Here is a 27,858-nt window from a genome sequence, read left to right on the forward strand (position 1 = left end):
TGTAGTCAAGCTGTTTGGGGGCCCCTCCACGGATGTTTTTAAGAAAATTATTTACTTCATTAACAAACACTGCGCATCAGTGGATAGAAGGTATGGTGTTAGGTGCTGGGAACCTAGACTATTAGAAACGAGACTGCAGGAAGAGAGGAGACAGACACAAAACAGATGATGACATGAAGTGGGTTTTGTTTGTTTGTTTTTAATGGAAAAACTCCACCTCTGATGTCCCTTGAGTTTCACATCATTTAACGGATTGTCATTATCTGGATATTATCAGGTGTGTTTTACAGACATCCAGAAGTAGATCTACTAGAAAATGAAACCACCAGTCACCTCCCAAGTGAACCTATGTTACCCAAAGCAAAAAAAATGGAACCTCAGTTGAAAAGGTGCTTAAGCAAGAAAACTCAGTCACTTATTAGGTATTTATTAAATATCTGTAATGTACAGGGTCCTGTACCAAGCTATAGACAACTGACAGCAAGCTGGGCAGTTTGCCCCATCCTTGATTTCTCCCACTTCCAGTTTGGGTTCACAATTTGGTCATCAAGTTCATCCACATCCACGCCCCAAATTTTCTAGATCTGCTCCTGGCCCTGTTGGTGGTGCCCCCTTACTGTAGCCTGCCATCTTCATCTACCTGGATCATTACAATGATCCCCGAACTGGTTTTCCTCTCCCTATTCTTACCACATGGTTTAGAACTCAATTAGTATTTTTAAGTGAATAATGGAAGTCATGAAAACAAGGGGAGAAGTCAACTAATTCAGAATAAAAGCTAAGGAATGGCTTCTTAAAGATCTGTTAAGATTAAGTAAGGATGGAGAGGAGCTTGGCAGTCAACAAAAATGAGGAAATGTCTGATAGTATATTAAACACAGGGTCATAAGTAGGTGGGTAGAATGGAAAAGAAGGAACAGGTAAATAGTGTCAGGATCATAGAGGTCCTATCATACCAGGCTATAGAGTAGGGCTTTTTGGTGGAAGTGATTTTGAGGCAGGATGTTGTTTAGAAAGGTAATGGCAGAAACAAAGTCTCAAGGGGAAAATGCAAGAGTAGACTGAGTGTGTGGGTGTGTGTGTGGACATAGAGGAAGAGAAAAAATGCCATGCCAGTCAAAAAGCATGCAACTGGTCTCAGTTATGAGGCTTTCACTTATGACTTATCAATTGTATAATAATATCAAAAAGTATCCAATCTATAGAAATGGCTTCAAATTTCAAAGGGCACCGATAAGCATGACAATATTTTATCTAAATGTTGGGGTGTGACAAGCCACTGCTCCTGATCAGTCAAATCATATGATCAAGGGGACAACAACCGATACTGTGTGGATAGTGTGTTCCTAGATTATGATCCTTGGTATGTTAAGAGCACCAAACACATTTACACAGAATACTTTGGATGTATGTGTTTGTCCAGATGTGATTCCATCATTTGCTGAGGGTATCTCGGTGCTGGAATTTAACTCTCCACCATAGTTAGCGTCTTTATGGTTACAACCAAACCCTAGAAAGACACTATGAGAATCTTGCTGTTTCATCTTTCACCTCAAAAAGCCAAGTATGGGTCTGCAGATAGTTCAGTTAGTGTGGGAGGCCAGCTCCCACCTTTTAAAGGGTTCCTAAAGAGGAGGAGAGAGGGATAAGAAACTTTTAGATAGAAAGACAATGAATAGGAGAAAGACAGAAACACAGGATAGCTTGAAGAGGACTTGGATCAAAACCCACTAGATCCTTCTGCCTCTTCAAAAGGGCTTTTTACAACAATGCCAAGGGGCAAGGCAAAATACCTCCCCCTTGCTAGATCAAAGCACACCGCACAGCCAAGTGTAGACTCATCCAAACACCTGGTAAACTGGCCCGTGGTCAAATCATTCCCTTATGCAGCCCAGCTGGGTAAAGCATGCTCAGATTCTCGGACCTTCAATAATTTCTCACTAGGAAACCTCTATGGGTCTCTACAAGTCACTAAGGTGAAAAGGGCTTGTCTCACAAGCATGAGGCCTGCACTAGTTCCCCAGCAGCCAGTCATGGTGGCATGCACTTGTAATCCCAGTACTGGGTAGGAGGAGGTAAGCATCCCTAGAGCTCACTGTTGGCTCAGTCTAGCCTGATTGATGAGCTGCAGGCCAATTAGAGGACCTAGCTCAAAGAAAGTATATGGTGTCTCCAAGGACGTCACTCACACAAGGTTTTCTTCTGCCATGCATATGCACATGTACACCATGGAAATCTCCTCACCCCAACCTCTATGATTAAAAAAAAAAAAAAATCCTACCCTGGCTGGGCTCACAGCTCTCTGCTTTCACAGACACAGGGACCTAGCTCAGAGCTGGAAAATAAAGGGTCTTTGCTTTTACATACGGGATTCGGTGTCCGTGGTGGTCTTCTGGGGGCCCCCGAGATTTGGTCATAACAAGATGAACTATAGACCTCCCATCTCTACAAGACTTGCTTACAGAGGACTCAGGTCCTTTGTAACCTAATTCCGGCTAGACTACTTCTGAACTCCTGTGGGTGGCTTTGGGTCACTCACGCAATCTCTTTAACGTAGAGCGTTCTTTCTAAAGCAAAATAACAATGCGTATCCACCCATGTCCCAAGTTTTCATGACCCTTAAGTGAAATGATGCGTACAAATACGCCAGGCAGAATCTGACCCCATCAATGCTTATCCGACGGGGACATTGCTACTATTACAGCAGGTTTCTCTACAATGTTTTTGATTCAGTAGAGACAACACATCCTTCACCCACTGTACTCTCAGAGCCTAACAGAAGGACGCAGAAACCGTCTGCTCGCCAAACGGGACACCAGCCATGAAGTTCCGGAGGAAGTCACTGACAACCGAGTAAACACCGCCCGGAACTCCGCCCTCTAGCAGCTGGGCTCCTCTGTCCAGCGGAGTCACAGTTCCGACTGGAAGCCAACCCCCTGCACAATGGTTCCGCCGGCCTGGGGCCAGGCTTGCCGCGCCGCACACCAAGCCCCACCCACCGTAGGTCTTCTGAGCCCTCCGGGCCCCCGTCGCGGAGGAAGCGGGCTCCGCGGAAAGGGGCGGGCCTCGTACGCCAAGGCGGCTGGTTTGAAAAGTGACAACAGTTGGAGGCTTTGGGGTTTGTCATTTCGCTTGTCTCCAGTCTTCTGAGAGCTGCTGCGACCACAGGTGAGTGCGAGCGGCCGCCGGAGGAGCGGGAGGAGGTCTAGGCTCGGGGCGCCTGGGTTCGCCGACTTAAGCGTCTGTGTGTTGATTTGAGACAGGGTCTAAAGAATCCAAGTTGTCCTGGCGCTCACCATGTACCTGAGGCTTGTTTTGAACTCCTAATCCTATTGCTTCCAACTCCCGAGTGCTGAAATGACAGGTGTGAGCCACGAGAGTGGTATCAGTGGGACTTGTCGCGTGGTGAATGCTTGTCAGTTTTCTAGGTATCCCCATTGCTCCATCTCTTGATCACACCCAGAATCATGAATCAGAAGGCGAAGATGTCATACTTAACCCCAAATCAGGGAGCTGAGTGTACACGGCTCTACTCGTGTGTAAACAGTAGGCCCACCCCACGATTTTCAGGAACCTTTTTATTTAATTGATTAAAATTGGGAGTTACTTGCTTAGTTTTGCATTGCCAAACCTAATGTATAAAATTTAACAGCTGTTCCAGTGCATGCTGTGCCTTGCATTGTAGTGTTACAAATAAAGGAGAAAGAGAAGCCAGTAGCGGAAATCTGCCCTATTTGAGCTAGCATGTCAGAGTCATTTTACTGTGTATAAATTACTTTAGTCTGAGCTATGAACTCAAACTAAAGGCCTCCCCCTCTTTCTGTATACACACACACACATACACAGAGATGAATTGGAACTGAAATTTCACTGTGAAAGACTGAGAATTCGGATATGAGAAGATGTCATTATGCCCACTAATTGCAGGTGTAAGCCTCTTGGTAGCTTTAGATTGGGAAACTGGTCATCAGAAATTCCCAGACAAGTGTAATGAGGTGCAGAGATTTCCACGCAGGTATAATGAGGCATTGGAAGTTTAGGAGAAGTCTTGAAGGGATTAACTTGAACCAGAAAGAGCATTAGGTTATTAAAGGCTTTAGAAACTTCAGTGGAAAAAATTGAAATCTGTGTAGTAGGTAAGCCGATTGTACATTTGTGAAGATTTGATGTTTTATAAGGATTAACTCCAGGGCATTGTACATCACATCAGCAGAAGGAGTGTGTGTGATAATAATCATGAAGATATTTTAGACTCACTGCCTTGTTAAAATCTCTAATCCAGGTGTAGCTTGCTTTATCAAGTATCCTCTTTGTAATGGTTTTATGAACAGTTTCAAAAACCAAGACTTAGATGAAACGTATTGAATGCTTATTTACTCTCTTCCCTCTGAAGTCTTCACCATGTTAACCCACGAAATAAACTGACCTCAGAATATTGGGGGGAGGGGGCACGGACAACCCAGAATCTAATGTGTGCCTAACACAAGGGAGGACTAGATTGGCTGATTATAAAGAGATTGGTTAGAGGATAGGAAGTGACTGAGGATTTGGAACTGTGGCCGGAGGAGGTGCACAGTGAAGGGAGGCTCTCTTGTTCTACTGATGAAGTCTCTCCCATGTCATCTGTACCTGGGCAGGGATCAGAAATAGTGTTTTCTTGTGCACAGATCTTTTCTCTGCAGAGAGGGAGCTGTACTGTGGCGAAGCCTCTGCCTGTGTCTACACATTTCTAATGTAAACATCCGTAAACTTCTTTCTGCAGAAGGACCTTGCCGAGCCATTCCTGAGTCTGCAGAGGTATGTAGTTTCTAGAAACACACCAAACTAATACACTTGTGGTAGGATAATTTACTTTCCCATACATTTATAATTTATACTGAAATAGATATTAATGTGTGAAGGGTCCAAATCTAGATCTGAGATGATCCTATCTCTGAAAAAACGGTTTGCAGTTATGAAATTCAGTAGTAGAAAATGAAAACAGCTTAAAGTTCAAATATTGATGTAAGAAGAGTGTGGGGGAAATCCAGGCTCACATAAGAGGACCATGTTGAAGCTCTTAGCGTTTCTTTCACTGGACTGTAAATGTATTTCTACATGAATGCTACAGTTACCCACAATCAGTAGAGGCCATTTCTTGCTGTATTACTACTCTGCCCTAGATTGACCATATCTGGAGTGTTGAATTCATTTGGTATTATGTTTAAAAAGATATTGACTGTCTGTGGAAATAGCTCAATTAGGAAAGGCAGGACCTTTTGTTTTAAGTTCTGGGCATGGTCAGATAGTCCTCAACATTGTGGAGATGGAGACAGGCAGACGTCTGGTGGTCAGTGTGGTGATAATTTTATTTGTGCAGCCCAATAAAACTTAGCTGGGGATCAGAGAACAGAGCCAGCCACCAAATTAGACATAGATGTCAGGCGTGGTGACACACATCTTTAATCCTATCATTCGGGAGGCAGAGATGCCTCTGGATCTCTGTGAGTTCAAGAACAGAGCCAGATGTGCTGGCACAGACCTTTAATCCCAACACTTGAGATCTCATGTTTTTGCTTGGGAAGGACACGGGCCTTTAATCCTAGGAAGTGATGGCAGGAAGCAGAAAGGTATATAAAGGCGTGAGGATCAGGAACTAGAGGGTTTTTAGCAGCAGTTCAGCTGAGATCCATTCTAGTGACGACTCAGAGGCTTTCAGTCTGAGGAAACAAGGTGAGGTGAGGTTGACTGTGGCTTATTCTGTTTCTCTGATCTTTCAGTGTTCACCCCGATATCTGGCTCCAGGTTGTTTGTTTGTTTGTTTGTTTGTTTATTTAATAAGACCTTTTGAAATTCGTGTTACAGGTCAGTCAGTCTAGCCTACTTGGTGACTTCTAGGCCTGTGAGACCATATCTTTAAATAAATAAATCCATATCTAAATAAATAAGGGGAATGGTATTTGAGAAACAAAATTAGAGACTGCCTCTGGTCCACATGGAACTGCACACACACACACACACACACACACACACACACACACACACACACACAAACATAGACCAGCACAAGGGAAGATTGTTTGGGTGGGAGCTCTACCTCACACAGTTCAGAGCCCACCAAACACTGCTCCTCCCCAGAGAGACTCAGGATGACTGCCATAGGGGAGATATAAGCAGTATCCACAGGGGATATATAAATAGACTCATGGTTCTTCCGGTCTCCTCCCCTTCTCCTCTCTGTGGGGCCAGGGAATCGCCCCGGAGGGCTTTACCCATTAAACCTGGGCTTTGCCTGATTTGGTCTGATTCGGCTTGTTGCGACAGCGGAGAGGGAGTCTTAAAACTTATCAAAGATATTGACAAATAAAATCACATTTCAGTACAAACAAAATACCACCATAGACAAAGTATCTCAGGGTTAATTTAAATAGGACAGTATGAGAGTGTGAAATATACATTTTGTCATTGCCCAAAGTTCTTGGTGTACAGATCCCCAAATCCTGGGAATGGTCACAGTGATAAGTGAACTTTTTTTGGTTTTTTGAGACAGGGTTTCTCTATGTAGCTTTTCATCTTTCATGGAACTCACTCTGTAGCCCAGGCTGGCCTCGAACTCACAGAGATCTGCCTGCCTCTGCCTTCCAAGTGCTGGGATTAAAGGCATGTGCCACCACTGCCTGGCGATAAGTGAACTTTTATATGTTAATGGATAGCTGTTGCCTAATGGTTAGCTGTTGCCTGGCAGTCTCTAGTCCTTTGGGCATGGGGAGTAGGGGGGGGGGCAGTGGGGAGTGATTTACCAGAAAACTAAGGCAATCTTATGGGGTTAGGACATTCTGCCCCTGTCCCCTGATCCTGGGGAAGGGAGAGACTGGAAGTTGTTGGCACTGGTAAAACCAGTCATACCTACACGATAAAACTTTTGTAGAATCCCCAAAGGGCTGATTTTGAGAACTCTTGGGTAGCCAGACACTTTGTAGTTCCAAGAAGTTCCAAGTCCCTCCCTCCTCCTGGTCGTCTCTTCATCTGCTGTTCATCCCTCCTAATATCTTGTATTTCCTTCTGCCTGAGCCACTCGAGAGATGAATCAGACCCCAGACTGCAGTGTGGGGTAGAACTGCAGTGTGGGGTAGGCTGCCGGAAGCATAAGTAAAATGGCCTGGGCTCGTGACCATCCTGTCAAGGGGAACAGTGGGAGCTCTCATCTGTGGGTTCTGACGCCGTGGGCCCGGAGGGAGTGTCAGAACTTCATGATGGGACGCCTAGTGATGGCCACTTCAGAATTATTACCTGCCTGATACTGCTGCCAGAAACTACTCCCAGTTTAGGTACAAGTCTGTACTGATTTTTGTTGGAGTAGGAGAAGGTGTATTCTTCTCTCTCAAAAATGGTAAGGTTTCCAAAAATAATTTCATAACGGAGTGGCCACATGTAAGGAGTAGTATTTAATCTTGTAGCAGAGAAGACTTAGAAGGGCCGTCACAGCTTTCTTTGTATTTGTGAAAGAATGTGTTGTTGGGTTTTTTTTTTTTTTTTTTTTTTTACTCTTTGTGGGGGCCCACCCTCCAGCTCCCAAATAAACACATAGAGGTTTTTTCTTACTTATGAATGCCAGGCCTTAGCTGGGCTTATTTCCTTAACTTTAAATTAGCCCCGTGTACCTTTTACCTCTGGGCTTTTCCCTTCTATTACTTCTGTAAATCTGACCCTTACTCCGTGGCTTGCTGGTTGTGTAGCTGGGTGGCTGGACCCTGGTGTCCTCCTCTCCTCTGGCTTCTTCTAGATCTCCCTTTCCAGATTTCTCCCTCCATATATTCTCTCTGCCTGCGAGGCCTGCCTGTCCTTTCTCCTGCCTTGCTATTGGCCAGTTCTTTATTAGACCCTCATGTGTTTTAGACAGGCACAGTAACACAGCTTCACAGAGTTAAACAAAAGCAACAGACCTTAAAATAATATTCTACAACAGCAGTGTCCTGTAAATAGGGGTTAATGCATTCTATGCAGTTACAGTGTCTAAAAATAGGACCAGTAATGAGGTTACAGCAGCATTTCTCAGTGGTGTGGGGAAGTGTCTTCTACTTATTAGAGACACACTAGAGTAGAAGGAAATAGCTTTTGGAGTTCCTCGGGACGGTGATGTTGAGAGGGGGTCAGAATCAGGGCACTATTTAACAACCATGTTTTAGGGTGGCATCTTCCTTTTATTGGGATGATAGGCAAGTTGTTGGAGCTTCTTTTTTAGCCATAATTGTTCTAAGAAACAGTGAGAGCCTAAAGTCGATTTCAAAACTTGTAAGCCATTTCAGTTCATTTGCGGAACTGAATGTGTTCACTCTGGGTCTCTGCTCACTTTGGGAAGTAGTGGTCTTTTGGACAGACACCTCCACAGTGGAAGCCACCCAAAGCATTGGGGAGTGTTTGGCAGAATGCCTGGCCTCTAGCCATTGCATTCTTGTCTTGACAACTAAAAATATCTCCAAACGTTGCCAGTTGTGCTCTGGGATGTGTAAGGGAGACAGAATTATGACAAGTACTATTTTAAGAGGACACCAGTAGGAATAATCTATTATCTGCACACATTAGGACATATGGGTTTTTGCTAGTTTATGTGTTTTAAGTTCTTGCTCTGGTGAAAGGGATTCCTGCCTTAAATTAAAGCCTCTCCTTCCACTCTCCCTCTACATCTTCCTTTCCCTCTGCCCCAGCTCTCACCCCTGCTTGTGTCTTAAATCTTATTAGCCATCTTCCTGTGTTGAGTGGGATATCAAATCAGAGTGCATTTTTATTTTCTGCCTTGTGTTGGCATTGCTTATATTTAGCTTCTGCTGCTGCTGCCTGTCTTGTGCTTCAAGAAGTAGTTCTCAGTATCTTGTTAAATGCCCTGGCCCTCGTGTAAAAAAAAGCCAACATGATTTTCTTACTGTGCGTCAATTCAAAGCCTCTATCCCTTATGGAATAGAACGTTAGAAAAATTAATGGGAATGACTATTACTTTGTCATAAAAATTACTTTAGGATAAAACACCACCTTTCTTTCAGTGTGTGTTTGTATGTGTGTGTAAATAACATTCATCTTGTTTTGAGACAGGACAGAGTCAGTCTAGCCTTGAATTTTACTTGTAATTGTTACCTTGAATTTCTGATCCTCCTGCTACCACCTCCTAGGTGTTGGGGGTCACCAGGATGCATTACCATGCCTGGCTTAAAATTCTTTACCTAATTCAGATATTTGATGATAGTATTACTGTGAACAGTTCAAGCACAGCTTGTTCATTTTTCCTTAAGTACTAACTTGCAGATTATAAGGACTATTCATTGTGCATATCTCTGATCTTTGTTTTTTCTTCTTTAAACTAGGAGGAGACTCTCAGAATGGAGACTCTGTCATTCCCCAGATACAATGTAACCGAGATTGTGGTTCATATTCGAAATAAAATACTAACAGGAGCTGATGGCAAAAACCTCTCTAAGAATGATCTCTATCCAAACCCAAAGGTAAAATGCACTTGTCTGTACATGGAGATCCTAATATTTATGAATAAAGTAAGCTACTGGGTCTGTAGTGTGGGAAGGAAGGCGAGTGCCCTCTTATTTGTTGTGGGCCAGTCATTTTTAATCTAGAGGAAAATCTCTCACCTGGTGTAATTTTAAAATAACATGAAGTTTATATGTGGGGCAACTTCTTCATCCCATTGGGAACCCGGTTCTTTAATACAGCTGTTTTCCTTAAAGAAAAAAAGGCCTTAAAACATAGGTATATTAAAGTATATTAAATTTTTTATATTACTGGAGTGGTGGTATGAGGGCATCATTTATTGGAGAGCTTGACAGGATTTATTCCAAGTGGTTTCCTACACACGCATGCTTAAAAACAGTCTTCTTTGGAAGCGTGCAGATTAATTTTCTTACATTATGCCCCAGGCGGGATTTGACTTATTTTGACAGGTGTTATTCTTTATATGTTTGGTTATTAAATGCAAAAATGAGCTACTTATGTGTTGCAGCAAAATCCCAAAGTCTCCCTCCAGTTTCCTGGGTTGGCCTTGAAGTTATAATATGGGAAGGCTTCTTTTATCATACAGAATGCAAAATTGTTTATCTCAGTGCACTTGAGTTCTTTGAAATGGAAAGAATGGCCAGAGTGAGTGATAGGCTTTAAGGCAATAATACAGCTTTAGAAAACATTGCCAGCTTTCCACCATAGTTCAGGCCTTTCTGTTCACCTAAGGAACTTGAATGCAGGGCAAACAGGTTCTCAGGCCAGCATTTGGGATCCACTGACTTAGAAGACAAGGGTTTTAAATCCTGCTATTTCTCCATTTACTTTCATAGCCTTTATTCCAAGTGTTGCAGCTAAACTGAAATCTGAGTTGACCTTCTATCCATAGCAGCAGGCTAGTCTGAGTGATCTTTCTTTTAAAAGTAAAAATCAAATCTTGAGTGGTCCAGCATTTCCTCATTCCTGACAGAGTTCAGGAAGACTCACCTGTCTACCCTGTCTGGGCTAGGTTGATTGATTGGGTTGGATTTGGATAGACTAACCCTCATTTATAAGTAACCAATTTCCTTGTTTATTCACTACATATGAACAAATTGGTATGTACCATAAGATATCCAAAATAATGGAGGAATTAGGAGATTTTTTGAGGGAAGCCGGGTGATTTTCTCACCATTTCTCTTTGCATTCATTGACTGCAGCATTTGATGGTGATGGTGGTAATGACACAGCTCTCTGAGACACTGACTGTAGTTTTCTCTTGTAGCCTGAGGTCTTGCACGCTATCTACATGAAAGCCTTACAGATAGTGTATGGGATCCGGCCGGAGCACTTCTACATGGTGAGTTAGGAGATAAAAGTGTTTGTTTTTGTGTTTACAGCAGTTCTGCTCACAATGCGCTCTGCCCAAAAGGATAAGTGTTTGACTTTATTTCCAGCAAATCTAAAGGCTTACATAAATTGCTCTCCCTTAGAGAAGACTTTTAGACGTAATAAATAGTAACTTAATGAGAATCTTTAGTAAGATGAAAACTAATGGAAGATCCAATGACACCTGGAAATTACTGATTCTATGTAATTTGTCCACAGATGTGTAGTTCTGGCTTCAGAGACTTTAATAAACAACTGCCAAGTCTTTAGAAAAACAAATGTTTTTGTAGAAAGGACTCTGACATTAAAATAGAAGATAGTAAGGTTGGAGCAGTTGAAATGAGGCAAACCATGTAGTTCTAGTCAGAAAGAGCGCTTCTCTTGAACATGTTTTGTGATGAAATTATCAGGGCATTTGTCTGAGGATCCATGAAGATGTAATGTCTACAGGGTCTCATCATCGGGTTCTATATTTTTTACTGTTTTGATAACCCAGGCTGTCCTTGAACTCATGATCTTCCTGTGTGCTTACTTGTATTACAGACACATGTTACCACTCTTAGCTTATGATTGGATATAAGATTTTGCCCTGTGTTTACTATGGAACTTTGCAAAGATTTAGTTTCTTTACAAAATGAGGTGTCCCTCTAACATAAGGTTGTAACAATTAAGAGAATAACAAAGTCAAGTGCCTAGCCTAAGTTCTGATGTTATTTCCCCGCCCTTAAAAGTCTTCATTAAGTGCCCACTGGGAACTGAGCATCATATATTATTGTCAACTCCAGCTGTGCATTAGGAGTTGTGCTGTTTTCAGATTTGGCGGTAATAAATTAATATCGTTTGATCATTTCCTGTGATTAAGATTTCTTATAATTGAAGATTCCTCTCATTTCATCTAATTGATTTGTGACTTAGATTTCATGATTTATTTCATTCAGATGCCGGTGAACGTAGAAGTCATGTATCCACAACTAATGGAGGGCTTTTTACCAATCACCAATTTATACTCTCATCTGTGAGTAAAGGGTGATCTCTTTTTTTAATCTACATTACATTAAACTTGACTAATGGTATGATCTTTGTGAAAGAGCAGCTTGCTGCCTTTACTTTATCTCCTGTGTGTTCGGAGTTCTCACATGCATTGTCTTCCCCTCTGGCACTCTTCAGGATGCTCTCACATGACATTCTGAGGTGCTCTAAGTCTGCAATTGTTTGGTAGCTTTGCGTTCTTAAAGAGTCTTAGAATCACCAAGAATATATGCTGTTTATTAGTCTAACTACCTTGATACTGCATGAATGTTGATGTATCATGCACAAAAAAACAACACTAATGCAATATAGAAGTAGATTTCAATGCCGCAGGACTGCACTGTAGTAGACTTCTGACCCGACTGAACTGGCTCTTGAACACTGACAAATAGGTTTGAAACTAAGATGTTTGCGTTCATGGTGTAGCACCTAACACCTTGCTCTTCACTGTTCTGCATCCTAAAGGGCCTCCTTTATGCCCATCTGCCGAGTGAATGACTTTGAGTTCTCCGATCTTCTGTATCCAAGTAAGTACATTTCCAATCATTTAATTCACCATTTTCCCTTTCTGCCAATAAATGTAAAAGAAAACGATATTAAAGATCTTCTAGAAAAGTATTGCTTTTTTGTCCTTATAGATCTATAGAAAGCTGTTTTTTAATTTGATTTTTCTTAAAGCTTCTTATTTTTTAAATTTTCCTAAAATTTTGGAAGATCACTTTATTTCTGTGTTGATATCACTCTGCCACACATGATAGATGCTCCTAAAACTCACTGGACTTTGTATAAGAAATGTGACAAGCACCAACCCCCCCTAAGTGACACAGTACAAGAAGGGCAGAGATTGCCTGCCTGCCTTGGGAGGTGGGTTATGGTGAGAAACAGTGCATATGGTGGGCAGAGCAGGCCCATTTCCCTCAGAAGGCTAAAAACTACAAAGATGGTTGAGCTGAGGCTTGAGGGTGCTGGGCCCAGTTGCAGGTCTAAGAGGATGCTGGTGATGAAGACAACATGTGAGCAGAGGTAAGAAAAAGGGCCAGGTGATTCAGTTGTGAGCCCATTTTGTTATGAAGGCAATGCAACCATGAGGTTACGTTTAAAAATTGGGAGTCCAGATACAAATGATGTGCAGGTGTGATGTTGCATAGTGAGTTAATCTGGCCAAGGTTATCAAATTAGCAATTACATTTTATCCATGAGAACTTGTATTGTAGCACTGATAGTACACTGCTGTAACCATGCATAACATTTCCACGACCCACAGAAGCATCTTGTTCATTTGCAGTCAGTTCCCTGTGGCCACCATTCTCTGAGAGCACCGATGTGTTTCTTTCACTTTGGCTTTTCATCAGCTTTAATGTAACGGAGTCATAGCAGAGTACAGCCATTTCTGTCTGGCTTCTTTAAACAGTGCTTTTGACGTTTGTGCATATTTGTTAGTCCTTTGTTTCTTTTGCCTTTGCAGTATTCTCATGTAAGTGTATGGCACAGTTTGTCCATCCATCTACCAATTAGTAGCCATTTGAATTGTTTCTAATGTTTGGCCATTATTGGCAAAGCAGCTGTGAATATTCATATTTACAAGTGTGTGGATGTGATTTCATTTCTCTGTATAAATACTGAAAAGTAGAAAATCTAGCCTGTGTGATAAGTGCATGTCTCGCTTTTTAAGAAGTTACCAAACTTTTCCAAAGCGGCTGCATCCCATTGGCAATATACAATAGTTTCCATTATGCCGTATCCCCCGTGGTTTGAGTAGTATATGTTTTTAATTTTCCCCATTTGCTGGGTTTAGTGGTTTTAGTTCACTTTTCCTTGATGACTAATAAAACTGAGCATATTTCCATACGCTTATTTATGGCAATATTTCATCTTTATGGTGATATGTTGTCTTTGACAAAGTTCTTTTCAAATCATTAGTCTATTTTTTAATGTCTTTTAAATTAAAAAAGTATGTGTATGGGTATTTTGCCTGCATGTATACCTGTGTACTCCATGTGTACATTGCCCACAGAGTTCAGAGGAGGGTGTCAGAATCTTTGGAACTGGACTTACAGGTGGTTGGGAGGTGCCATGTGGGTGCTGGGAATCAAACCTGAGTTATCTGGAAGAGCAGTACTCTTAACTGCTGAGCATCCCTCCAGCACCTTATCTGTTTATCTTATAGACACTTCAGATAAATTATCAGCTGATTATGCAGGTCTTTTCTGCTACTCTTTTATTTGCCTTTTCAATTATATAGTTATGCAAAATTTCAGTTTTGAACATTTTAATTGATTTTTAAAGAATAAATTTGTATGTCTTCCTGAGAAATCTTAGCTTAATCGAAGTTGCTGAGATTTGCTTCTGAGTGTTTGGTGGATGTTGTCTTGCTTGTTTAATGTTTTGATTGTTATATATGGTGTGAGTCACCGTTCCTGTTTCCCCTTTTGTATGTGAGAATAATCTTGCACTATTTGTAGAAACATTACCCTTTCCCTGTTAAATTACTTTGATACTTTTTATAAAAAAATCAAAGCACATACTCTGCATACCTATTAAGACTGACAACACTCCAAAACCCAGCAGTCTGAAGTGTTGAGAAGGACTCTGGGTGGCAGGCTCCTGAGTTCTTTGCTACCACAGTGCACAGAGGCGTGGCCACTTTGGCCATTTCTAACAAAATGAAACTTGTTCTTACCATATGATCCAGTAGTCGGTCTTCTTGGTATCTACGCAAAGGAATTCAAACTGTGTTCACATACAATCACATACAGAGACGCTGGTAGCAGCTTTGTTCACAGTTTCTAACTGGTAGACACCATCATGTCTTTCAGTGGGTCACTAAATAATCTACATCCAGTGGAATGTTAATTCAGTGCCAAGTGACAATGAGCTCTTAACCTGTGAGAAAACATGGAGGAACTACAAGTGTGTATTATAAAGTAAAAGGAGCCAATCTGAAAAGGCTACAGAGCTGTATGACATGTAAAAGACAAAACACTGGAGACAGAAAGAGAGGGAAAAAAATGGGTGATTGTGAGGCTCAGAGGAGAAAGAGGAACAGTTAGCTAGAACACAAGCTTTTTAGGCCAGCGAAGCCTCTGTGTGTTACTGCAGTGGTGGTATGTGCATGGTACGTGCATGCCATCCTGCAGTCGTCACACCCCACAGGCAATACAGCGGCAGCTAGCACATCTAAGTATGGAGTGATAATGATGCCTCATTCCTAACAAAAGTGCCACTGGTGCAGATGGCAGAGTCTGATGGAAGGCCTCTGGAGAACTACCTAATCCTTACTCAGATTTTGCTGTGAGTGGAAAGCTTGTGAAAAATGAAGATGTATGTGAGACACCAATTGGCCCCAATTTCTGGGATGCTATTCTCTAGGCTCTGGCATCATTCTGTATGGATATCCGGTTTCCTGGCACCGTTCATCTAGATGTTTGTCTTTACAGCAAGTATACTTGAAGTCAGGCACGAGTTCCTACAGCCAGATTTTCTTCACTCACTCACTCATCTGTTGATGTGCTTGTAGACTGGCTGTGTGATGTAGATTCGGATGTGTGAGCTGGGGAGCTGGAGCCCCGTGCTGTTGACTTTTTGTTCAGTTCCCCCTTTTAAAAATTTATTTATATATTTATTCATTTATTTATTTATTTATTTATTTATTTATTTATTTATTTATTTATCTATTTATCTGTTTATTTATCTATTTATTTATTGTTCAAGACAGGATTTCTCTGTGTAGTTTTGGAGCCTATCCTGGAACTCACTCTGTAGACCAGGCTGGCCTCGAACTCACAGAGATCCACCTGCCTTAATTTAGTCTTTGTTATCCTGACTCTTGTTACTCACTGCAGCACACGTCATACCAGGAGGACAAAGTGTCATAATCTGCCAGTGTCCTGGAAGTCCTGTGATGTATTACTTTAATAGCATGCACAGGTTCCAAGTCTTGTGCATCCACATGGCCTGCAGTGTTTGTTGCATAGCACGCATTTGCATTTCCTCACTGGGTAGAGCACCCCATGGGTTTGGACCAGTTGGTTTTAATGTTCCTTCAGATTTTCTTTCAGTTGTGTTGAATGATTAAGACAGATACTGAAATCTTTTGTGGATTTATTCTTTTCATTCTCACTGCCTTTTAATTGGACTATTTAGCTCATTTGTATTTAATGTTATTGATATGATCAGGCTTAAATTTACCTTTAATCTTTTTTTCTTCCTTATAATATTTATGTATTTCCATGTTCTCTATTTCTTGTCTTATTTTGGCTACTGGACTTTTTAAAAATAGCTTTTAAAAGATTTATTTATGTGTATTGGTGTGTGTTTTGCCTTCATGTATGATGTATACCAAGTACATGCCTAGTGTCCATGGAGGCCAGAAGTTGTTGGATCCCTGGAGCTGGAATTACACGTGGTTGTGAGTGGCATATGGGTGCACTGGGAGCCAAACTCGGGTCCTCTGCAAGAGCAGCAAGTGCCCTTGGCTTCTGAGCCATCTGTCCAGCTCCTTGTTTGTTGTTTATATAGACAATGTCTTACTATATAGTCTAGAAATTAAAATCCTCTGGCCTCAGTACCATGAGTGCTGGATTCCTGGCGTGTCCTGACATGCCTGCTTCACCTTCAGTTTTAAAGGCTAATTTTCTTAGTTATTGAATTCTAAGTTGATAGTGTTGATAGTGTTTCCAGTGCTTTAAAGGCATGCTGATGCTGTTGAAGACAGTATTTACAGAGAAGGCCAATAACAAACTTTTGAAGATACAGGAAAGGAAAAGATTTATTGCTGCATTATATTCTGGATTCCCTTGTTCCTGATAAGCAAATCCACTCTTATCTTTATTCCATTTAATGTGTCTGTTTTATTTTCTTGTCTTTGCTTTTCAATTTTATTACTATTTAGCTACTTGAATGTATTATGGGGTTCTGGGGAATTTTTGTTGTTTTGATTTCCAGCTTAGACTTCACTGTTTATAGTTTTCATAAGATTTGGACATTACTCTCCTGTTAGGCTAAAAGTAGCATTTGTTCCTCCTTTCTGTGGGATTTCATCAAAGACGTGGGATGCTGTCTGTCCTGCCTCTGCTCATAGGTGGTGGCGGCTGCTCTTCTTGTGGCCTTCATCTCAGGAGCTTCTATGGCCTGTCTTCTGCTCCATTAACCTTTCATCCTAGGTCTAACATGCTTTGCTAATCTATTCTGGCACAATTCTTAGTTCAGATACCTTCTGTTTTGTGTCTTTGATTTGGAGTTGGGTATTTTTAGGAACGGTCTCTTATCTTCATAAGACTCTGTTATTGAACAAATGAGACATTTTCATGAACTGTTTTTGCTGTATTTGTCATTGGCGCTATTTCAAGGTATTTTGATATTTTTTTCTTTTTATAGATTATATTCTGGTTTTGCTTTTTTTTTTTTTTTTTTTTTTTTTTAGGTTACAAATTTTATGCCATCTTATGCCATACTGATGCTTTCGTTTATCACTTTAACTATTTCTGGTTCTTCTTTTAGCCTTAGTTGTTTCTTGTGTCCACATACTGATTGATTAGAACCAGCTTCTTTAAGGCCTCCAGAACCCTTTAACTCTCCACAGCCTCTGTCCCGAAGTTCTTAGTCTCACCAATTCTAGTTGCTCTGGCCTCTCCAATTCCAAAACCTTATCTTCGTGCTTCTATAAGACCCATGCATTCTCTGTTAAGGGCAAGTGCCCTCCTCCTTTGTAAACACAAAGGTAATTTCAGTCTAAGTTAAAGCAGATGTTTTGAACCTCATTAAAGCCTAAGTTTTATATGCTGTGAGCCAAGTCATATGGTGAAAAATGATACGTTTTTGCATTCTGTTGTTTCAATGGATTAGAGTGTTGTTTTCTATTGTAGAAGGCAAACGGACAATGCGGTTTTTGAGTGCTATTATCAACTTTATTCACTTCAGAGAAGCATGCCAGGAGACGTATGCAGAGTTTCTTTTGGAAAATGTAAGATTTAAGTATGTTTGTTAGATACCTACACATCACATCAGCAGTCTCATGTATGAATTATTAATCTGCTTTGAAATTTTGTCACAGGTCCAATTGTTGGATCATTGTTAGAATTAAATTTGGTTTTATATTTATACAAAGTAGACTTTAGCTTTGGGATGATATTTTGAAATGATTTGTTCTTGATAACACAGAAGATAGAATTTTACTTTAATGTTGTAGTTGAGACATTGCTCCCTATGTTAAAAAAATAGGTTTTTTTCTAGACGTTTGCAAAGATGCATAGTGTTCTTCAAATAACTGACATATTTGAAATATGTTCGCTTCTTAAGCAAGGCCAAGTTGGACTGCCTGTGTTAGTCTTCCTGCCTAGCCTTCAACACCATCACTTTAGCAGATGGGTTTTTTTCATTGCACAACTGATAAACTTTGTGAAGATTATGGACTATTATTGGGGGATTCATTCCCACGTCTCGTAATGTGCAAGGGCTGGACCCTTAGTACCAGGGTAACATAAAACACTTAGATCTGAGATTCAGCTACATGGAACTGGATAAAAACTTCTTAGTTCAAGTCAAGGTAAGCTTTACATATCTGACTCTGAAGACTCTCCAAAGCTTACATGTACTCGGTTGTGCATACACTCACACACTTTTGTTTGCCCGTTCACTCTTATTTTTTAAAGACACACAACATGGACATTTCATTTCTAAGAGACCTGAATGACTGCCCTTCCTGGCACTGCCTGTGTTGGGTGGGTGTCATGGTCTCTGGTCCTGTTACATTCACTGCTTTAGTTAGTTGTTTCATAGCTTTTCATTCATGACTGTGGCTCAAAGAGATAGACATATGCTCAGGACCAAAAAGACGCTTTCCTTGAAAATTATCAGTATCTAACACATGTCTAGCCATGGTGAGATGTGTTAGCAATATTTGTGTTAGGTAAAGAATACTTGGGAATACTGCTCAGAGGTTGTCCCTAACATGCGCATGATCCCGAGTTTTCGCCCCAGCATTTTGAAAAGTAGAGAAAAACTGTTCTCATCTTGTTTCTCATAAATGCCTACCCACTTAAACTTGTTGTTATTGTGTGTGTTGGGTGCTGGGCGTACGTGTGTAGTACTTGCTCTTGAGTGTGTGGGTACATGCCCATTGGAGGCCAGAGCAGGACATCAAGTGTCTTTCTCAGTCATACTACTAGCCTCTCTACCCTAGTGCTCTGTCAAAAGATCTCTCTGTGGGCCAGAAGCTTGTCATTTGGGCTTGTCTGGCTGACTCAAGGGCTCTTGAGATCACCTGTGCATGCCCACCAGTGCTAGGGTTACAGGCACATGCACCGTGCCCAGCCTTTATGTAGGTTCTGAGAATCCACACTCGAGCTCTTTATGGTTGTTAACCAAATGCTCTTAGGGGCCTGGCCCTAACTTTTTTTTTTTTTTTTTTTTTTATGGTGAATAATTCGCAGTCTTTGTAGTTTTGTTTGTTTGTTTCTTTCTTTCTTTTATACAGTCTTGTCTGTTAAAACATGCTAATATGAGGTTAAATTGCATTCACAGAAATCCTCTGCAGACAAAATGCAGCAGTTAAGGAGTGTGCACCAGGAAGCATCGATGAAACTGGAGAAACTCGAGTAAGTGGAAGCTTTAGAAATCTTATTTAGAAATAAGATGATTACAGTTGCCAGGTACAGACCAAGTAGTAAGTCATTGATTTCAGCACCACTGTCCACACCAACCAAGTCTCACTGTCTTCCTGAAGAATGGAGGGCATTTCAGTCCCTGTTTCTGAACACAGATCTCTGTGTTTTCCTTCCCCAAGTCTGAATTATCATTGATTCTTTCTCGTTAGTACCTTGTCCACCCGCCCCACCCGCTGTGATGGCCCAGCAAAGCTCTGTCCTGCCTTGTCCTATGTGGAGGGGTTGCTCACTCTCCACCCAGGAGCTATAGCGGGGGTCCCAGCACTAGCTCTGTTTTTCGCTTTAACAAAGATGAAAATTTGAAGTAGAGTTCCTCCTGAGTGTGGACTGATCTTTGCTATTGTAAGGGTAAGTTGTTCTGTGGCTGTCTGCACTGATTGAGAGCAGGTAGATTTGGTTTCTTTGATTCTAGTCTGTTGATGTCTTTGAGGTAGTCTGTTTAAGGTCTCTGGTAAAATTGTCTTTATAGACAAGAGTAAACTAAGAGACTGAAAGTGAGAGGCACACATCACAATTTAGCATGATAAAAAAAAATTGCCGGGTGGTGGTGGTGGTGGTGGTGGCGCACGCCTTTAATCCCAGCACTGGGGAGGCAGAGGCAGGCAGATTTCTGTGAGTTTGAGGCCAGCCTGGGCTACAGAGTGAGTTCCAGGAAAGGCACAAAAGCTACACAGAGAAACCCTGTCTTGAAAAACCAAAAAAAAAAAAAAAAAAAAAAAAAAAAAAAAAAAAAGTCACAAACTAAATCCCAAGAACAATGACAGCTGGGAGAGACTGTCTGCAGCAGTTGATGCCAAGCCCCGCTGAGGTGGTGACAGTGACAGAGCTCATGTTGTGCCCTAGTTAGCATGTGAAGAGTTCTTACAGACCAAGAGGATAAGCAAACGTTAGCTTTATAGAAACACAGGCCAAGGCGAATCAAAATAAATGGCTAATACCTTAGATAGTCTAAAGTAAACTTGGACCTTTGTGTGGAAGAGACTTTGGATAGTGTCTTCCTTAGGGTTTCTACTGCTGAAAGAAACACGATGACCAAAGAGCAAGTTGGGGAGGAAAGGGTTTATTTGACTTATACTTAAGTATTGCTGTTCACCACTGAAGGAAGTCAGGACCGGAACTCTAACAGGGCAGGATGCAGGAGCTGATGCAGAGGCCATGGAAGTGTGCTGTTTACTGGCTTGCTTTCTGTGGCTTGCTCAGCCTTCTAGAACCCAGGACCAGCAGCCTAGGGATGGCACCACACATCATTGGCTGGGTCCTCCCCCAGTGATGATTAAATGAGAAAATGCCTTAGAGCTGGATCTCAAGGAAGCATTTCTTCAGCTGAGGCTCCTTCCTCTGATAACTTGATAGCTTATGTCAAGTTTACATACAAGACCACTCAGCACAGATATGTAGGTGCTGATGGAAAGGATGGTAGCATAGGAGAGTGCCTGGTCCCGTACTGGAATATGTATGGTGCCGAGAGCCAGGGCCATGTTGGACAAAAGAGGAATGCTATGGTCATTGTAGTGGGCGTGACAGTGGATGGGTATGTGCATGTGGAGCTGAAGGCTTTCATCTGATTATTTTTCTTTCAGTTGAAGATAAAAGTCATCTATTATATGGTTATCTTGAAATATATAACCGAGAAACAAGGACTCAGAGCCTTTACTTAGTTATCAAAGGCACAGGATTTATTTGTACCTTTCCAGTTGAAGAATGCATAAACTCTTCTTTTGATCTGTTTTGTTGTGTTTAGGTCAGTTCCAGTTGAAGAGCAGGAAGAGTTCAGGCAGCTTATGGATGACATTCAAGAGCTGCAGCACTTGCTGAACCACGAGTTTAGGCAGAAAACGGTATGTGTGGACCCTTGAACATGCGGCTGCGGGTGCACACAGCCGGGGAAAACATGGCTTTCGGTTACTGAAGAAGCCGTGTGTGGCTATTTGTGTGCTATGCTCTGTGCATTCTGGATGCGTAGAATTCTCGATCAGTCTCTTGGGGTTGGTTCTGCTGTGAGGCTGTGGTCCCCTGGGCACTGCAGCGAATGCTCATGGGGTGTTGGGTCACTTTATGTCTGTATGTCTGTCCACCCAGCCTGCACTAGCTCTGGGTGCTTAGTCCCCACCTTCAGTGTTAGCTTGTGCTGCTTTCCCTGTATTTCTGTGAAGCTGGGGTTTGGGGAACTTGTCAGGATAAAAAACCAAGTGCTAATCAATGAGAGAAAACAATCATTTTCAGATCTTGGCTGACTCCAAGTTGCCTGAATTTTTTGTGCTGCTCAGTAGATACCACACACACCTAATGAGTTAGTAGTTTTGTTTAAAAAGGTACTAGGACAGATTATGCAGTTACTTATTTTTCTATTATGTTTGGCTTTTCAATATCATTACTAAAGTACTAACATTAAACAAGGGGAAGGTTGATTTTGGCTCACTGTCTCAGAGGGTTCTGTCCATCACAGCAGAACGCTCTTGCTAAATTTTGTTTGTGACTGTTGGTCTTTCTTGGGGGCTTCTCTCAGACCCTAACAATCCTTTAGTGAGTTTGCTTAGGGCAGAGTCCTCATGAGCCAGCTGTCTCCAGAATCCCCTCACAGGCACACTGATAGGCCAGGTGCTTGGGATTCCCCAATCCATGGCTTTCTTCATCCATTTGTGCTTAAGCTGGACTCACCCTCAGGCCTGAGGAAAGGGCTCTAAGGCTCTTTTTCTGAATAAAGACAGTTAGACACCATCTGATCTTCTCACTTCCTCCTCTTCTTACCTGTATTGGATGAGGAAGTAGCTAGTGATTTAAATTTAGTGTTTCAAATCATTATAACACAATTGTTTTTTCTCTCAGGCAGTGCTGCAGGAGGGAATTGCCCAAAAGAAATCAGCTATTTCAGAAAAGACCAAGCGTTTGGTATGTATCGTCTGTTTCCTTGCTTGTAAAGTTTGACTATACTGCAGTGTTTTAGCTGTGTGATTGTCAGTTCTCGTCATCCTTTCCCCTCAAAGATTCCCCAAGACAGGGTTTTCTCTGTAGCCCTTGCTGTCCTTGCACTAGCTCTGTAGACCAGGTTGGCCTTTAACTTAAAGATCCACTTGCCTCTGCCTCCCAAGTGCTGGGATTAAAGGCGTGAGCCACCACCACTACCACCTGGCACCTTTTCTTCAACTTAAATACAGAAACTATCATAAAAGAAGCAAACAACATCACACATGGAAATGTATGAAGAAAGTATAAAGGACCCAGAGTTAACCATATGATCTGATGTATGTGTGTGTATGTTATATAATTTGATTATTTTTCTAATATACATCTATCTGTGTAATTTTACAGTCCCAGCCACACACACATTTTGCAGTGTAGTATAGATGGCTATCTGGAGCTTCAAGTAGCTCCTCCTCATCTCAATGGCTGTATAATATGGTTGGACATCTGTATATGTATTGTATTATCCATCATCTTCCTGTCTTTTGATAGACTTCCATATTCCAATTTTTTGTTAATTTGTGTAGCTGTGTGTGTGCTGTAAATGTGGACATTTGTTCATCAGTCTCTAAAACACTAATTCAGGATGTGGGAATGAAAGGAAATACACATTTAAAATTGGCTCATGTTGCCAAACTAAAGAGTCTAATTTCTATTTTTAGCAAGAGATTATAGATTTGTCCACTCCCTACACTCTTGCTAAAAAAATAAATGCTTTCAGTTTTTGCGTTTTTTTAAAAAAATTTTCACACTCTTATATGGGGAAAACCTCATTTTAATGTACATTCTTTTATTCTAGTGATTTTTGACCATCTCCATACAGTAGGTTTTCTGTATTTATATATATTCATTTTTAAAATGTTTAGTCACAGTTTTAATGTTAGCGTCCTCTCGTGTGTGTTATTTATTCTGGGAGACAGGGAAGCCGTGGTGTTGGAGTGAACTCACTGAGTCCTGTCTCTTCCTCCACCATGTGGGTAGTCACTGGACTGGGCAGCAAGCACCCTTTTCACTGAGCTAGTTTAATACTAGAAACCACATGTGGAGAGATTTCAAGTGTAGAGGAAGACTTCTTAGTTCACGTCGCCTGACCTCACCTTCTTCATGTTCTCTTATATTACACAAACAGGCACACACACACACACACACACACACACACACACACACACACATACACATTCACTCACTCACACACTCACACAGGCATGCGCACCATTACTTTGAGTACCAGAGGAACAAAAGTAACTTTTTAGAACTCCAGCCAGGTCATTCGGTAATATAAAAACACCACATACATAATTTTACTGTTGTATGTACTTGTGCTACTTATGGAAGGGATGTAGAGGAATTGGGAGGAGAGTTTTACAGGATCCATTGATAATCTTAGGAACAGGATGCTGTGGTATCTTAGGAGGACCACACTGATCTCAGAGATGCCACTGAGGGTGTTAAGTGTCTCATTAAAGAACTTGGTCTGTAGCCAGAGCCGTTAAGAAGGCCAGGGTGGTCAGAATGCAGTTGTACCTGGTTGCAGCAGATGTGAGCCGATGCTCTTATATTATTCAAACAGTAGTAACCAATTTATGTCTCAACAGAATGAGCTAAAGCTGTCCTTGGCTTCTTTGAAAGAAGTTCAAGACAGCTTGAAAAGCAAAGTTGTGGACTCTCCCGAGAAGGTGAAGAACTTGAAAGAGAAGATGAAGGACACTGTCCAGAAGCTCCAGAGTTCCCGGGTGAGCTCCCTGCTTTCCGATTATCCAGTATCTAGACGGTAGACGGCAAAGAAATGTAGCCGCAAGGGAGCCGTTGACCACCGCAGCATCTGAGGCTCTGCTCTGCTGGATCTAGTGGGAATGCTGTGTTCGTCTGAGAACTCGTCACTCAGTTTTAGAGGGAAGAGGCATTCAACAATTACAAACAATTAGTAACTAAAAATTACAGTGTGAACTATGAAGTCACAGAGTGAGCACAAGGAACATATGAGCAACCTTTGTTTCTCCTGATCATTTGTGCTTCAAATATAAAACTATAAAAGGTTAAATGAGTTTTAAGTAGCATTAAAATATAGAGGGTGCCTTGAAATAAGGAAATGAGAGAACTCAGTTTAGATTTGTGGGAGTCTGGTAGGAGAGGGGAGTGGGAATTTGTCTTAGTGTCTGATCATTCAAGGCAGAAGAAACATGTTCAAGGCCAGGGGTTACCTTGAGAGGTGGAGTGAGGTGAGAAGGAACAAAATTAGAGGGAAGTAGACAATTTGGCTTCTTTTTTGAATCAAATTTTTAAAGTTACATATCCAAGTAATTCCTGAAAATAAAAATTGTCACGAATAAGAGAGAAAAAAATATCATCAAAACAGAAATGGAGCCCAGAAATAGATTTGAAAATTTATGAGGAATGGCTGCCTTATTTAAAAAATGGTGGATCTTGGGGTTTAGCTAAGTGGTGGGGTGTGCTTGCTCAGTCAGCATGGGGAGCCCTGGGTGTGACCCCACCCCCCATTAGAAGGGTCCTCTAGGAGAAAACAGCTGGTTGTCTATAAAAGGAACTCCTTATGTGAGTTAGCAATTGAAATGGTAACAGATGTAGAACGTTTACATAATCTTTGACCAAATGGAACACACACACACACACACACACACACACACCACCCCCACAGTCTGACTCCATAGCCCAGAATAACCTGGAACTCCTGATTCTGCCTCAGCCTCCTAAGGGCTTAGATTATAAACTAAATGTTTTCAAATTAACAAAACCTAGAGAGAAAACGCCCACTAAAACATTTTATGTGCCTTTGAAGTGTTTGGTTAGTTTTTTTCAACTGAACAAAACCCTAGACGTAGGTTTGGGAAGAAAGAATCTCAATTGAGGAAGTGTCTCCATCAGATTGGCTTGTATGCAAGTCTGTGGGACATTTTCTTCGCTAATGATGGATGTTGGAGGTTCCAAAATCACTGTGGGCTGTGCTAGCCCTAGGCAGATAGTTCCTGGGTTTTATAAGAAAGCAAACTGAATAAGCCAGTAAGCAGTGTTCCATGGCCTCTCCTTCAGTTCCTGCCTCCAGGTTCTTGCTTGAGTTCTTGCCTTGACTTGCCTTCATGGTGAACTGTAAGATGTAAGCTAAAATAAACCCTTTCCTCCCCAGGTTGCAGTTAAAATTTATTTATTGTTTGTTTTTATTTTGTGTGTCTGCATGTTTCTCTGTGGACTGGGTAGGCCTGGTGCCTTTGGAAGCCAAAAGAGGGTCTCAGATCCCCTGGGATTGACATTACAGACAGTTGGGAGTCACCGTGTGGCTGTGGGAATTAATGCAGTTCCTCTGGAAGAACTGGTGCTCTTCACCACTGAGCCATCTCTCTAGACAGGTTGCTTTTGGTCATGGTCTTTATCACAGCAACAGGAAGCAAACTAAGACTTGAAGGCAAGATTCGATCCACTATATGCAAAGACTTTACAAATCCATAAAAAAATAGAAATGAAAGATGAGCTATAATATAATCAGGTCTTTTCTGAGGAGAAATATAACTGGTTAATAAGGTAAGGCAGGGAGTGGCCTACTAGGGAGAAGGAAAGATGTCTGCAGTGGTATGTGATTTGAGTAAATAGTCATTTCTTTTGTGTCTTAAAAGAGGAGATTATCTTTTTAAAGAATCAAATGCTAATCATGGTTATGTAAACAAACAGGAAGATTATTAATAGATACCATGACTTTCCTGTAGTATTCAGAAGTAGTCTGAGAATTAGCAGGACAAGCCTTTGAATTGTCTTGGTGGTGCTTAGAATCAAACCACAAGGCTGTGTAGGCAAGTATTTGCACGTTAAGCTGTACCTAACCAGAGTGAGCGCTTTCCTACACACATAAAGAATCTTTGGAAAATTATCACGGAATGGTCAGGTAGTAAAAAGTGCCAGTTTTCTTAGGTATGGATATTTGGAGTTTTAAAAGCATCTTTAGGTCTGTGGAGAGATGGCTCAGTGGTTAAAAGCACTGGCTGCTTTTCCAGAGGAGATGGGTTCGATTCCCAACACTTGCATGGCAGCTCACAACTGTCTCTAACTCCAGTCCTAGAGGATCCAATGCCCTTGTCTAGTCTGGGCACCAGGCATTCATAAAATAAATAAGTAAAATGCTTTAAAAGAGGCCTTGTTGTGTGTCTGACACATGTTGGTAGTAATCCCTTGCTACTAACCTAGGGACTTAATTGTTGTGCATTCTTGAGCTTTCAGTAGTGAATGCAGAAATTATTGAAGAGCAGATGAATTGACCTTTTCATTTCATAAAAGAGAATATCAAGCTGGTCTTTCTTTTCCCTCCCAAAGCAAGAAGTGATGGAGAAGTATGAACTCTATAGAGACTCTGTGGATTGCCTGCCTTCCTGTCAGCTGGAGGTGCAGTTATATCAAAAGAAAATCCAGGACCTTGCAGATAACAGGGAGAAACTGAGCAGCATCTTGAAGGAGGTTTGTGTTGTGTGGGGTTTCTGTCGTCATTATGTGATGGGCTGCAGCAGCTTTGGGTTCCCTTTCAGCCTTTTTTACTGCCTCCCAAAAACACTGGCTTGTTCTGTAGTGTAGTACGGGCTGAGGAGTAAGCCATCTTCCCCTAAACATCGGATGTCAGGACTTATTTTAACCTTCAGATGAAATGAATAATAAATCACCATGGCACGTGGTGGTATGTATTTTGAAATATAGTAGTGAGTGTTTTAGCTTGTCCTAACAGATATAATCACTCATCATCTGTGGCCGAGTCCCGACTTAGTTCCCGTCAGTGCACCTGTGTGTCCACCATCGGGGTCACAGGACAGATCTGCTTTTGGTTCTGAGGTCTGCCTCTGCCTTCTCTCTTCTACTGAAGGTAGAATCTTCCCACGCCAGCACTCAGCTGCAGGGCCCGGCTCTTGTGTGCCTGTCCCTCACCAATCCTAGCAGACAAGCAGGGGCATCTTCTCTGCCCACTGGGCTGTTTCCCCTTGGACAGTTGTGGTTTTCTGCTGGGCTTTCAGAGCCTGAAGATTTACCATTTCGAAACTGTGGGTGTTTTTTTTTTTCTAGCTCACCCTAGAAAGCCCTTTGGTTTTGTTTATAAGTCCTGTTTGGTTGTAATGACTTTAAATATTCTTCATAAAACAGTGCTTGAACCTGGAGGACCAGATTGAAAGTGATTCATCAGAACTAAAGAAACTGAAGACTGAAGAAAACTCACTCAAAAGACTGGTGACTGTGAAGAAGGAGAAGCTTGCCACCACACGCTTCAAGATAAACAAGAAGCAGGAAGACGTGAAGCAGTACAAGCGGACAGTGATCGAGTAGGAGCTTGATTTCAGTCTAGTGGGTTAGGACGCGCTGGGGAGAGCGGATA

General features: G+C 41.6%; 1 protein-coding gene across 2 annotated transcripts in view; it reads left to right on the forward strand.

The window, feature by feature from the left end:
* The first annotated feature begins 3,026 nt into the window (after positions 1–3,026).
* The window catches only part of Nuf2 (NUF2 component of NDC80 kinetochore complex), a 31,247-nt gene continuing 6,415 nt past the window's right edge, over positions 3,027–27,858 (forward strand). Inside the window, exons 1-13 of one of the 2 annotated variants that reach the window (XM_028864491.2) lie at positions 3,027–3,168; positions 4,763–4,797; positions 9,336–9,473; positions 10,742–10,816; positions 11,784–11,860; positions 12,340–12,401; positions 17,739–17,836; positions 19,396–19,469; positions 21,280–21,376; positions 22,365–22,427; positions 24,095–24,232; positions 26,817–26,957; positions 27,630–27,805. In XM_028864491.2, coding sequence (XP_028720324.1) covers positions 9,351–9,473; positions 10,742–10,816; positions 11,784–11,860; positions 12,340–12,401; positions 17,739–17,836; positions 19,396–19,469; positions 21,280–21,376; positions 22,365–22,427; positions 24,095–24,232; positions 26,817–26,957; positions 27,630–27,805 — 1,124 coding nt within the window. In that variant the 5' untranslated portion in view covers positions 3,027–3,168; positions 4,763–4,797; positions 9,336–9,350. The remainder of the gene's footprint in view (positions 3,169–4,762; positions 4,798–9,335; positions 9,474–10,741; positions 10,817–11,783; positions 11,861–12,339; positions 12,402–17,738; positions 17,837–19,395; positions 19,470–21,279; positions 21,377–22,364; positions 22,428–24,094; positions 24,233–26,816; positions 26,958–27,629; positions 27,806–27,858) is intronic. The other variant, XM_037211288.1, reaches the window with a different exon arrangement.

The sequence above is a fragment of the Peromyscus leucopus genome, chromosome 15 (assembly GCF_004664715.2).
Source record: "Peromyscus leucopus breed LL Stock chromosome 15, UCI_PerLeu_2.1, whole genome shotgun sequence".
Classification (NCBI taxonomy): domain Eukaryota; kingdom Metazoa; phylum Chordata; class Mammalia; order Rodentia; family Cricetidae; genus Peromyscus; species Peromyscus leucopus.